Source organism: Pygoscelis adeliae, unplaced genomic scaffold (assembly GCF_000699105.1).
Source record: "Pygoscelis adeliae isolate BGI_AS28 unplaced genomic scaffold, ASM69910v1 Scaffold103, whole genome shotgun sequence".
In the NCBI taxonomy this organism is placed as follows: domain Eukaryota; kingdom Metazoa; phylum Chordata; class Aves; order Sphenisciformes; family Spheniscidae; genus Pygoscelis; species Pygoscelis adeliae.
The window spans coordinates 4,222,420-4,236,899 of record NW_008824723.1 but is presented as its reverse complement, the minus strand read 5'-3'; the positions used below and the strand labels follow the sequence as shown (position 1 = coordinate 4,236,899).

Below are 14,480 nucleotides of genomic sequence, written 5' to 3'. Positions count from 1 at the left end.
ATTCTATGAGTCTATGATTCTATGATTCTATGATTCTAAGGCTTCCTCCTCTAAAATAAATTAATAGCTGATGAAGTTGGATTTCTTCTCTGGGCCTTCCAAAAGAAGTAGCTGAAAGCATAATATGGTCACTGTGTGTGGTGCTGGAGGCATCTGATGGGCCTGTAATGACATGAATTAGGAAAAAGGCAAATTAAAATGTCTGTGTCTTGTATAAGGATATTTTAGTGATGGCTATGACGACTCTTACCAGTTATCACAAAAATTATACTTCAAGACTGTCAAGATGACAGACAAGTATAAAGAACAGCGTGGAATTCAGTTCAAAACCAAGGCACTTGCATTTGTGTATCTACTGACTGTCCCAGGTGTTGATCTCCCACACAGCTCAGCTCCTAAACATAAGGGTCTAGTGTTATATGCGGTTGTCTAGGGTGTCTGAGACATCCATATGACGAGGAGCCTATAAAAGACCTGTGATCATCTGGACTATCAGTTAGAAGCCAGGTAAGAGACTCTGAAGTCCCAAATAGTGCTAAACACCTATGCTGAAACATGCTGAGTAAGAGCTTGATTCAGCTTCTTAACTATGGCTGTCTACTGCAGTTTGAGATACCTTAGCACACTCCAACAGGTCCCCACCATTGACCAGCAGTGCATGAGGTTCCTGTAGGTGTTGTGCCATATCTTATAGCTCCAGACTGTTGTCCAGGATACCCTAAGGCATCTCAACTGACTATAGCTGCATATGATTAGGCAACTGAAAGTATCCAGAGTGTGTATTGCCAGTAACAGAAGCTTAGACACCAAACACCTAGACACCTTCATTTAGGTGTCTCCCTCTTGAACAAAATCCTACCCATATCCTGTATCTTTAAACATATGACCTTCTATTTTCCTCTTTCTATCCAAGACCCGGTGTTTGTAGTATGAACAAAAAATAATTTGAAGCCTTCCTAGAGTTTTCTAAATTAAAAATTTCCTTTCTTGTTGAGGTCAGAATGCTTGGACTTGTTGCATGAAAACTTTCCGGAAGGAAGTAAAATCTAATCCCACCTACCTCTTTTAAATCTCTGTAAAATATCTCTAAAGTTGGAGTTTTATATTTGTTTGTTTTAATTCATCTTATCTTTTAGTCTCAGATGCAAGTTTGGCTGGGCTTTTTCTTAACAGAACCTTGTATATGTTCCTGTATGATGAATGGTTATTGTCAGCATCAGGAAAGTTCAAAAGCCCATTGCAGGATTCACAACTGTATCTTCCATACAGCTGTTCACAAAAGTGTAACAGAGGTAATAGGGAGAACCAATATTTCTTTACGCTGGCATAACACAGTCTTAAAAGATGCAGAGCAAAGAGGGGGATATGTGGTTAGAACATATTCTTGGGACTAATTTGCATGATTTTTTTCATTATTGTTATTACTAATTACAGGGAAGCTGTTGTCTTAAGGATGTGTATGGGTGTGAGGGAGAGAAGACTCCACTAAACTCAAATATGAGTTTCCTTGTTATCCTCTGAAAATAAATGCAACTTCAGAGTCCATTTTTGCACCAATACTACTGGCACTGTTGCCATAGTGGTGATATTATGTCATGTTCATCTACCACAAATCGTAAACCACTTCATACGTTCAGCAAGAAGACAGTTCTTCATATTAATCAAATTTTAAAATATAATTTGAAGCAAAATGTAGTCACTTACTAGGATGAATTGAGATCAGTCTCCTCATGTAAATAAAACACAATGCCCAACTAAAACATTAGGGACCTTCTGCACCCTCACTTCCAGTGGAGATATAGAAATATGAACTAATGATGAGGTATTAATGCATGCAACAGCATCTGATGTGATCTCGTTCTTTAACAGTGACTTCAGACCCACTTGTGCAATTACAGCCACCAGAAATTGATAATAACTTTTCTGCATAGCTCAGTTTAAAAGAGATAGGAACACCTAAACTGAAGTAGTGCCTTAGTGTTAATAATACAGTATTTATCCAGTTGACTCAATGGATTGTTTCCTGAGATTTGGCTCCAACCTTAGAGTTTCCACTTTAACTCCAAGGCTAAGATATGGATTCAGGCATATCTGAAACTTTAGTATGAGAAAAGTTTCCTTGATACTTTTTTTTCTCTAAATGTTGATGATATTGTTTTTCTGGAGGGAAGATTTGAGTAGAGTGCCCAATCTAGTTGTCTCTACTGAAGTCCATTTTCTACTAAAGCAAACAGAAAGATTGCTTTTCACTTCAATAGACAGAAGATTTCAGTCCTGATATCCTTTTCTGACTATATATTGGGCTTTTAAGTTACTCATCAAAAGACAGAATATCAGAAAACAAGATCCTATCTGTGACTACAGAGTCCTTGGACTTTAGCTTAGGATTGTAAAGGAAGTTGTCTCTTGGGGTTTGACAGTGGGTACCTGAGATCCATCCTGTGTTTCAATGTGCTCTCCAAGATTCATTAGAATTTAATTGTTGACTATACTTTTAAAACAAACAAGGGAAACCTCCCTATATCATTTTCTGTATGTAATCCCATGATCCATAAGAATTGGATTTCCAAAGAAATCTAGTGATAAATCCATCCCAAACTCCTGTTCCCAAGAATGCCCAGTAGGAGATATAGCAGAAGATCTTTCCAGCAGGGACCTATGGGATAACTTTTCTCAAGCAGAAGTGTATTTCTTGTCCATAATAATTCTGAAATGTCTTATGCTGTGATGTATGGAGGTTTATATCCTTTCCATTCATTAACATTTGTTAACCCTTGGGAATATCACAGGTAGTAGAGTTAATTTTCCCACTCAAGTGGGAAAGTGCTGCTTCACTGTGGTTTGTGTCATGAAATGATACCATGAAACTGGACTGAGTTATTCTCCTTATGAAAGCAAACTCTACCTCTTTCCTGAAGGTGACGCACCCTTCATACTGTCTCCGCTAGCTTTCCTTTGCAAAGCTGTGCAAAAGTCTTTTCTTTCTTTTGATTGGTCAATGAAATACCAAAGGAATAATGCATTCGAGATAATATTTAAAATAATAATATGAATTACAGTTAAATTAAATCATATAGCCTAACTGTAATCTAGACTGGCTGAAATATGAGTAGTGAAGAAGAATGTGTTGTTTGAAAACCCATGCTGAAGTAATCAGAAAATGTCACCTTCTTCACTCCTGCCTAACTGATCTGTTCCTAAACTACACACATCCAGTAACTTTAAGATCAAGAAAAACATCATTACTCCTGTTTTGTGACACTTGTTTTCTGTAGCTTCCATTCTTAGTTGTTAAAACACACCATTGAGTTAGACACCCTGCTGTGATTTTGGCGTGTACTCCCCTCATGCATGCTCCAATAATTAATTAGCAGAATCTGGAATGGGGAATATATTCCTAGTGTTCAGTGCAGCAGCAAACCTCCTAGTCTGTATAAAAGTGGGCATTAAAGCACTCCCTTTAATGTACTGTATGTGTTTAGTGGAACAGACATTATTTTACACTTCTATAGATTTCATTGAATGAATTGCATGGAATGCTGTAATGGTTTGCAATGTAACATGATCTAAAACATTGCATTTTTAACCCAAGGGGACCAGCAGGTTTATTCTGTTTGCATGTGCTTTCCCCTAGACTCTGGCTGCCCTAACAAGAAATTCAATAAATCTGCTTCCAAACCATCTTGCACAAGCTTTGCATGTCCAGTCTGGGCCTGAGGAAATTAACAAGCGAATAGAGCACACCATCGACTTACGGAGTGGCGATAAATTGAGAAGAGAGCATATCAAGCCTTTTTCACTGATGTTTAAAGACTCCAGCCTGGAGCATAAGGTAGCTGGGTCTTGGTAGCTGCATTATTCACAACTCAAATTGTAATAAATGTCCACTGAAGTAGAGAAGCTGTAGGTTCTAGCTTGCGTTGTTTGTTTCCTGGTTTTGTTTTTCTTTTTCATTTTGCTTCAGTTTTCAGAAGTTGGGACTGAGCTAGAGGTAATAATAGACAGTGTCATGATGCAGGTGTTATAATGCTGCAATGATTACATTTCATTGTTGGAAAATGACTACACTGAGCAAACTCTGCTTCTGAAAACAACAGCCATTTGCTGGGTTTCATTTTCTGTCTAGTACAAACAGTTTTCTGTCAGATGACAGGTTGCTTTGGCACAAATGGTGATTGAGCATATTAATAAACTGACACTTCTTTTCAAAACATATATCTATCTATATATAGATACGTTTCTTTCATTTAGTCATAGGATCCATCTGATGTCCTCTAGGCAGCTGCTATGTTTATTTCAAGTCAAAACTAATTTGTCAACTCTTTGTTTTAAACATCCTTTTTTTAACTTCTGCTTCTAAGAGGTAAATATTGTTCATGTCTTTGCTGCTTCTCAACAGCAGTATGATTTCACTGATTTCTATTTCAGTCTACATCCAGGTGTAAGATATAAGTTAAAAAAGATAAGGCATTGTGAGGATTTTCCTTGCAAACTGATGACGTGGGGTGGGGTTGCAGAGTTCTCAAGTGATTTCATTGACTTACAGGCTATTACAGTGCAGCAGCAGCAGGTCTGTGATAGGATGTACACTTAGACTGAAAAGAAAGAAAAATAACAAGGAATTGCAAGCATGAAGGCCAACTTCTCCATCATCACTTTAACCTCCACTGGAAAACAGACTTTTTTGCTTGACTTATGGGAGACCAGTCTTCAGGTGGTATCAGTGGTGAGAGCTTAATGAAAACCACTGGAAAAGAAAAATTGTTCTTGAAGTATATTTAAGCCCTTATTTCACAAGCAATCCTGCAGAATGAAAAAGAAAGGTTCATTTAAAAAAAGGAAAAGATACAATTTCCCCATGAGGATATTTATGACACTGAGACACAAGGTAGAATACCCGAAGTTGAATTAGCCACTACTGCTACAACAGAAGATATGTAGACATTTCTTTCAGTGCAATCATCATGCGAAGCTGACAGGGACCCAGAGGAAGTGAAATTCAAGATTTCTGATGTCCTGTGAATTACCATCTAAAGGCCCAAAAGTCATGAGTAATCTTTAATCTTTTCAAGGCACAAGGTCAAAAGATAAAGTGAAAAAGTCTAGACAAAATAACATTTAACCTAGAAGGTAGGGGGTGGCATATTAGAATTTTTTTGTGCAAAAGAGGAAACAGCCTAGTCACAAACAACTTGTTGAATGAGCGACCTAATCAATGGTTCACCTAGTCTTACATTACTATTTAACAAAAATGAGGCAGGCCTGAACACGGGCTGGAGTAAAGGGACACTGCCCAGAATCAGATCCTGTATTCAGAATATAAACTTTCTTGTCATTTTCAACTTCACAATTATCAGCCAAAAGGAAAATCTACACAGAAAGGGTAGATTTTCATTTAAATGCAATTTAAACAAGGGGGGGGGGAATGCTCTAATCCATCACATTCCATAGGTCAGATTTTAAATATTAATAACATTTTGAATTGCATCTGGATGACAAAAAGTCTATTTAAAAGTCAACATGTTGAGCAGTTTTGATACACTTTCTTCTCAGTATGACATTTCCAATGCCAACCTGTGCTGCAATGCTTAAAAAATGGTGCTTTCATTCAATATTTCCTTAGGTGCTAGTCCCAACCAGTAAGCACAGGCAATACAAACACAAAATCCTTTCTGTAAGGTGGACTGAATCTTCCTTCTGTCCTCTAAATCAGTCTGGTTTTTAGCATGACACAGGAGTACAGTTTTAAAAAATATCAGCATTGTTTTACTTGCTCTGGCTCATTCACCTCCAACAGCTGGATTATTGCTGGTCAGCAGTCTCCATCGTTTGTGTTCAGGGTGCTAGGGCACCATAGGTGTGCTCAGAGAAGGATGGGGAACGCACCAGGATTCAAAGGGATGATGTGGATTAAGGAAAGATGAATCACAGTGTCCTCTTCATTATAGGCAGGGGCAATGTTTTGTGGGACAATGTGGGAAATGTCCCTTCCCTCCTTCTTTGCCTGTGCAGTAATTACAGGTTTGTCCCTGTAGCCTTAGTTTTAAACTACAGTCTACAGGCAGTCATGAAGAAAATAATGTGTAGACTGTTTTGCTACAGAAAGTAGCTATTTCCTCCATGTTATCTTATATTACAATCACTTTCTCCCTTCTTCCTGCCCATTTAGGAAACAAAAAAAACCAAACTCAGATTTAAATTGGAGTCTCATAAAGCTATTTCAGAAGCCTTTTCCCTCTGGTCTCCCCACCCCTAACCTTTCAGTCTGGAATTATGCTTTCTTCTAGTCATTAACATTTTGCAACTGCTTACATGACCTTCTACATCAGCATCTTGAGCTGCTCCCTGCAGCGATGCTGAGCAAGTAGAGAGTATATGTCTATGGACCTCCCATCTCACACTGCCGCTTTCATTTGCTACCACTCACCTTCTGTTCAGACCAGTGGCAGCTTCAAGTCAGAAATAGCTCTGAAGTAAAGTAACTTCCATGTAAAATCTTGTGCCCTCACATTTAGCCATTACACTTTCAGGCAGTGCTGGCATCTGCCTGATACTTATTTCTTTTATCTCTAAGTAATTCTCGCCCCAGACTTTGCAGTTATTCAGTAGGCAGAACAACCAGTACCCATAGCTGAAATCCCAATCAAGAAGTGCTACATTAACCTTGTTTGGTGAGAATTGTGTTAATGCTCTGTACCTCAAACCACAGAGAAGTGAGTAACCATATGAACAATAAACTGTATTTCTTCCTCCTGCATTAGTAACAGGACTACTATGCAGTGGGATCATAAATCTTTTGAGGTGACTTGAATAGATCTGAAATGTCATGCTGGACTTCTGTTTAAACAGTTTGGGTTGTTTCAGGTTTTTTTCATTGTAAAACAATTGCAGACAGCAGATTTATGCTAACAATGAAAATGCTGTTTTGCTTTCTTTAAGGTTTCAAGAGGTAAAAAAAAAAAATCTGGAATCAGCATGCCCAAAACTACCATGGGAGCTAGCACAGCTCCTGGTTTACAATGGCTTAATTACTGCTACATCACAGCAGTTTAAGCCATTGGTACATCTTCCCACTCCTCTCTTATCTCATTGCTCTATGTCCTTCTTGGTGATAGAATAAATGTAGATTCCACGGCAAGCAGTAACGGTTGCATTAGCGAATGGGTTATCTCCCTGAGGCAGTATTTATACATCCACATTAATTTTATAATACTTCATTTTTCCAAGGATTTGTGCAGGATCTCCACCTGGTATATTTTATAGATTCTTTATCCGCTGGCATCTGCCTGATACTTATTTCTTTTATCTCTAAGTAATTCTCGCCCCAGACTTTGCAGTTATTCAGTAGGCAGAACAACCAGTACCCATAGCTGAAATCCCAATCAAGAAGTGCTACATTAACCTTGTTTGGTGAGAATTGTGTTAATGCTCTGTACCTCAAACCACAGAGAAGTGAGTAACCATATGAACAATAAACTGTATTTCTTCCTCCTGCATTAGTAACAGGACTACTATGCAGTGGGATCATAAATCTTTTGAGGTGACTTGAATAGATCTGAAATGTCATGCTGGACTTCTGTTTAAACAGTTTGGGTTGTTTCAGGTTTTTTTCATTGTAAAACAATTGCAGACAGCAGATTTATGCTAACAATGAAAATGCTGTTTTGCTTTCTTTAAGGTTTCAAGAGGTAAAAAAAAAAAATCTGGAATCAGCATGCCCAAAACTACCATGGGAGCTAGCACAGCTCCTGGTTTACAATGGCTTAAATGACTGCTACATCACAGCAGTTTAAGCCATTGGTACATCTTCCCACTCCTCTCTTATCTCATTGCTCTATGTCCTTCTTGGTGATAGAATAAATGTAGATTCCACGGCAAGCAGTAACGGTTGCATTAGCGAATGGGTTATCTCCCTGAGGCAGTATTTATACATCCACATTAATTTTATAATACTTCATTTTTCCAAGGATTTGTGCAGGATCTCCACCTGGTATATTTTATAGATTCTTTATCCAAATGGACTAGTCATTACTAACCTGTATTTCACTCATTAGCACTTGATATCTCATTTAGAGACTAATTCACTCTCAATTTTGCTAGAGGTTATTTTCATAAATAGGATATAGGAAGATAGAGCAAAAGACTCATCACAGGAGAGTACTTCTATGGTAGCATGAAAATACACTAAGGGTTTCCAAATATGTAATAGCTCATAAGGAAAATCTGATACTACTTTAGATTATTTCCAATGATTAAAAGATATCATTATGATGCTCTACCTTAATAGCAATGACTTGGAAATATCAGTACCATGTACTTTCATACAGGATAAAGAACAGTAACAGGACAGGGAATTTTACATGCTGGTAGGGTTTTTGTTAAGGAAAGTTTCCAATGTAAAGATTTGTATAAAGATATTCTAAGTCTTCCTGCATATTTGTATTGGGGTCATAAATCAGATTGGGCTTAGAGGTGAAGTGTCTACATATTTTCTGTGAGGTGAGGACACTGAAAATATCAAAAGGGCTTTGAATTTCACACTACAGGTTTTCTTAGGTCAAATATTAGACTTAAATATCTGAGTTTCTCTGTTTCAGAATTTCTGACGGGTAAGATAAATAGAAATTAAAAGAGTAGGGGAAAAAAAATGCCCTTCCAGCATGCTGTATCCTTGTAGACATGGGCCTCACCTCTTTCCTTCAACCCAGAAACTTCCAGTGGCAAGAAGGTCTGCAAGAAACACTGAGCAAATTCTGGGCCTGTTCAGCATCTTCTTTCTGTCATTGGTCAACAACTGTATCTGTGTCTACCCTGTGGTCTTCTCAGGAGTTCATCCAGCTCTTCTCCTGCCTTGGGCTTCCTGATACATCTTCTTCTCTCCCTCCCCTGTACTGCAAAAGCTTTTCCAGTGACACAAACACCATCGCTCTGAAGAAAAAAACCCATGGTCTCCCTTTTCATCCATAAGGTGCTATCTGAGTCAAAGAGCAGCAGTGAGGATAAGACCAAAAACCTTCCTCCCCAGTGCACAAACAGTTTCTCTTGGTGAACATGTAAAGCCTCTTATATTACTGGTACTCCCCTTTCAAAGAGCCCTTGAAAAAGAGAGGAGAGGTGGGGAATAAGCAGCATTACTTGGCAGAGGAAACCTGGCCTTTCTTATGCAAGCTCAGTTTCAGCTAGCTGGCTGGGCTAGCCAGTAGATAAACAGTGCCCCCGCAACAGCACAGGCAAATGGCTCAAGTGCCATGGGGAGCAGAGTGAGCCTTCGCTACGCCATGAGCAAGTGATGCCAGTGCAGGTAGGTCTGTGGGATGTTGCAGCTAAGGTTTTCATTGCAGAGTAGGTCACATCATGATTCTTCCTACCACCCTACATGGCTCTAGTTGGCTACATGCCTCCCCACATTTATGGAAGTGCCTTGAAGCTTAGTCTATCCTTCAATTACTTCTCCAAGTCAATAAGGGGTAGACTGCTACAGAAGTGCTACGTTTATCATTGGTGTTTGTGCTGCCTCAGAGATGCTAACAATTTCTCATCACAACATTGTTACTGATTAGACCACAGCATTCATCCTTTTGACATAATGCTCAACACAGCAGGCAATTCCATGTTTGTGTTTCATTCAATTAGTTTGCTATAATTTCCCTAAGGAACAGTTGGGATTTCATGTTATATTTTAAGGAACGTACCTTTCTTTTTCCCTTTGGTTCTTTTTGTGCCGCAACCAAAAAAAGTCCTGGTCCATTATTTAAGCAGACTGATGCAGTTCTGTTTTCCTGCACATGAAATCAGGGACAGTGCCTCTGTGCTTCCAGCAGCAAAATGAAGTGAAGTTGCCCGTGAGTACCACTGAAAATCATGTCAAAGTGATATTGCTTCTGCCGACAGCACACACAGCGTATAACCAAAGCATAGGAGGAGTCAAAATGAGGGATGCCAACAAATAAACCCCCTCTCTTACTCATAACAAATGGGAGCAGGGAAGAGAGAAGCCTTTTTCCCATTTCAGGAGCTTGAGGCTATTTTGACCAGATGTTTATAACTGACATGAAGTCCATACTGAAGGTCCATGTAGTGAATATAGTCTAAGTCTAGAAAGGATCTTCCTTCAAGAGCAGATTAGCTATAAAATGCAGTTCATAGCTGAACTCTCTCAATGTATGTACTTGATACATTTCTAATTGGTTTTAATTTTTCTCAATTATAATGCTCTCTAGGCATTTATAACTGCAGTTTGTCTTATTTCCAAATTGCTGGAGGAAGATTCTGGTATCTGATATCTCTTTACTCTGATTTCCTTTTGTTCTGCGCATGTAACTCTTAGCTCCTTCAAAACTTAAAGAGATTAAATAAAATGGAGTTATTGCTCAGAGGAGGAAAAATGACTGGGGCAGACATCTGTGGGATTTTTTATTAGGTGAAGAAAATTTAGTGGCATCAGGATAGGATAAAGAGATTTACAAAAATATGTCTATGGACCAATCTTCATCTGCTGTAAACAGTTGGAGTTTAACTGAATTAGCAGTGATAAATACCAGCTGAGGACGTGGGTAACGTTTCCACTTTGACTGATCCACTGTGATTCACCGATGTATCCCTTACTCCTTTTCTTGGTAACTCACAGAAAAGGGGAACCTGCTAGCATTTTCAGTGATTTGGTATGCTGTAGAAAAATACTTTTGCAATAAATCATAATAATAATGCACCTCAAATGGTCTTTTACATAATAATACCTTAATTTTCTCCTTGAAGAATGCCCACATTGCCAAGCTTCTGCACAGCCTCTGGATAAGTTAGGATAGACAGATCATGACCCACATCCCAAATAGTCACAGAATGTCCTAATCTACATACTTTTCTTAAAAAAGAACAGTAACAAAGAAAACAGAATGGCCTCAATTTGGCAAGCATGAAGACACCTCCATAATGTCATGCATTCAGTTACAGCTGACTTCAGTGATTGTCTTCATGTGAGGAAACCCATGGTTCCTCTGGTTAAGCTATTTAGTATTCTATTTAGCAGCCCCTAATATCTACCTGGGGATTTTAAAAGCAAATAATATTGAAAAAGAGGCAACCAAGTAAAACAACTTTGTATTGCAAATTACAGAGTTTTGCTCTCTTGGATAAAGTATTTTACCATCTTACTAATGATTTATTTGTTGTGTTTCATTTTTAAAAACAAATTCAGGTCTATTGATTTATAATCTCTTCCTGCTTATTTCCCCAAAGCCTCCTATATGCATCAGTCTTTATGAAACCACTGCATGGGTTAACAGCTAATTTTTTTTTTTTTTTTTTTTTTTTTTTATTCTAGTATTCTCAAATGCGGGACGAAGTATTCAAATCAAACTTGGTGTGCGCATTTATTGTTCTTGTATTTATCACCGCTATCCAAAGCTTACTTCCTTCTTCCAGGTAAATACAGAAAGATATTGCTATATATCTGAAGGCGCTCTTGGGGAAACAGTGGGATAACATTTCTAGGACTGGCATGGAATGAGCCGATAAAATCTGCTTGTCATCCAAAATGTTTGGAAATATTTTTGCACTTTTTTCCCATTGTTATCTACTTTTGTTATCACATTATCTGCAGCTGCATGTTTTCAGGTGAGACAGCAACATCTACTGACATTACGTTGTTATGTTTTTAAGCAAAACCCCTACTGAGATGAGTGGGAACTTTGGGTTACAAAAGTTTGACATGGTATGGCCTGCTGCTTCCAGTGTTGAAATAAAACATGATCCAGACTTATAACAGCACCTCTTTGCTAAGTGACTGGTAATCACCTTCGGAATCAGTGATTGTTTTGATTTTGTTTCTTACATGCTACATAAGAAAATTGTACTCTTCTGCTTTGTTGCTAATGATATGTATTACCCAGCTGGGGAAAGCAATCTTGTGCCATTATGAAGAAGCAAGCAGGTGATCCGGTAGATCATTTCTTACCTCTGCTTTTATTTGGGGCTGACCAAACAACAACTTCCTATCAACATGACAAAAACCTGACATAGCTGTGACCTTTGTGTCCACATGTTTCACACAGTCAAACCCATCAACTGGCATTTTTGTCTACTATTTAATAGTGAGAACACAAGGATGTATACAAGGATATGGTCAGTTTTCTAGCGTCATAGCAGAGCCAGCAGAACATGACTGCTGCTAAAACATGCCCATGGTCCCATTTGGTCTTTGGCAGAGAAAGTGCTAAAATGGAAACGCCCAGATGAACATAATTCTCAGGTGGTTTCTAAACACTCAGATGAACCTTAACTTATGGCTGCCTGTAGAATAACCTTGAAAATACAGTACTTGTATAAGAAATAAGATGTTTATTGTGTTACAGTAATGCAGCAATATTTCTTGGACCATCTCTGGAAGACCTGGTTCACCATGTTTATGTCTAAGAATACCAAAATGGTGATAAGATGCAGAAAGTCAACTGCACTCTGCAGCAGTGGTGTCCCATGTAGAATCACAGAATCATAGAATATCTCAAGTTGGAAGGGACTCATAAGGATCATCAAGTCCAAGTCCCTGCTCCTCGCAGGACTACTTAAAACTAAACCATATGATTAAGAAAGAGCATCATCCAGATGTTCCTTGAACTCTGACAGGCTTGATGTGGTGAATGCTTCCCTGGGGAGCCTGTTCCAGTGACTGACACCCTCTCAAGTGAAGAACCTTTTCCTAATGTCCAACCTGAACTTGCTCTGATGCAGCTTCATTCCATTTCCTCATGTCCTATCGCTGGTCACCAGGGAGAGGAGATCAGCACCTCCCCCTTTTCTGCCCCCCTTGATGAAGTTGTAGACTGCGATGAGGTCACCCCTCAGCCTTCTCTTCTCCAAGCTGAACAAACAAAGTGACTTCAGCCGCCCCTCGTAACTCTTGCCCTCGAGGCCTTTCACCATTTTTGTTGCCCTCCTCTGGACACACTCTAGTAGTTTGATGTCCTTCTTATATTGAGGACCCCAAAATTGCACATAAGTACTCGAGGTGGGGCCGCACCAGTGCAGTGTAGAGTGGGACAATCACCTCCCTCGACCAGCTAGTTATGCTGTGCTTGATACACCCCAGGTCATGGTTGGCCCTTTTTGCTGCTGGGTTACACTGTTGACTCATATTCAACTTGCCATCAACCCAAACTCCCAGATCTCTTTCCACAGGGCTACTCTATAGCCTCTCATCCTTCAATCTGTACATATAACCAGGATTAACCTGTCCCAGGTGGAGAATCCAGCACTTGCTCTTGTTAAATGTCATATGGCTGGTGATTGCCCAGCCACGTATTTTGTACTTGTTCTCAGCTGGGAACATACCCATAGTATCTAAACTTCTGCTGTTCCTTATGAGTGTCATGGTTTAACCTCAGTTGGCAACTGAGCACCACACAGCCACTCTCTCACTTTCCCCACCCCCGGTGGGATGGGGGAGAAGAAGAAGAAGAAGAAGAAGAAGAAGAAGAAGAAGAAGAAGAAGAAGAAGAAGAAGAAGAAGAAATAGAAGAAGAAGAAGAAGAAGAAGAAGAAGAAGAAGGAGAAGAAGAAGAAGAAGATACAAAACAAGTGATGCACAATGCAATTGCTCACTACCCGCCAACTGATGCCCAGCCAGTCGCCGAGCAGTGGCCCCCTCGGCCAGCTTTCCCCAGTTTATATACTGAGCATGACATCACATGGTATGGAATAGCCCTTGGCCAGTTTGGGTCAGCTGTCCTGGCTGTGCCCCCTCCCAGCTTCTGGTGCACCTCCAGCCTCCTCAGTCTGTAGAGCATGGGAAGCTGAAAAGTCCTTGACTAGTGTCAGCACTGCTTAGCAACAACTAAAACATCAGTGTGCTATCAACATTGTTCTCATGCTAAATCCAAAACACAGCACTGTACCAGCTACTAGGAAGGAAATTAACTCTATCCCAGCCAAAACCAGGACAATGAGCTATATTGCTCTAATACTAGCAAGTTTGTTTGCTTTTCTGAAGTCCTCCCAATACACATTCAAACTTCTTCACTTCTGGTAGCTGGTTTTTTTGGTTTTTTTTTTTCAGTATGTACAAGAAGATTTATGGATATTATTAATGGAACCTGTTTTTCCAAAAAGATTTCTGCTGCTATATCAATCACTGCTATACTAGCAAAAAAACATGACATTTTTTCTATCGGCACAGATTAATCTCTGTTAATTCTTGTGAGGGTGTCTAGTGCCATTGGAATTAGGGGAGAAGGAACCACATAACCACATTGCCTGCACCTGTCTCACTTTCTGGTTTCCCATCTTGCACGGTAGTCTTGTGTTTTTCCTTCCACTTCACAAATGGTTTGTGGACCTTTTTGTCACTGAATGTTAAAGAGGCTGTAAATATAAACAGGTTCAAATAAAGATTAGATAAATTCCTACAAGATAAGACCAGCAGAGGTTTTTAAAACAAAATTATGGACCCTTGGCCTCCAGAATGTCTTTAAAAGTTGATTGCTGGA

The 14,480-nt window shown here is 39.3% G+C and overlaps 1 protein-coding gene across 1 annotated transcript in view; it reads left to right on the top strand.

Moving 5' to 3' along the window:
• The window catches only part of ADCY8 (adenylate cyclase 8 (brain)), a 134,670-nt gene that overhangs the window by 85,735 nt on the left and 34,455 nt on the right, over positions 1 to 14,480 (top strand). The window contains 2 exon segments of the mRNA XM_009323358.1: positions 3,635 to 3,832; positions 11,321 to 11,421. Coding sequence (XP_009321633.1) covers positions 3,635 to 3,832; positions 11,321 to 11,421 — 299 coding nt within the window.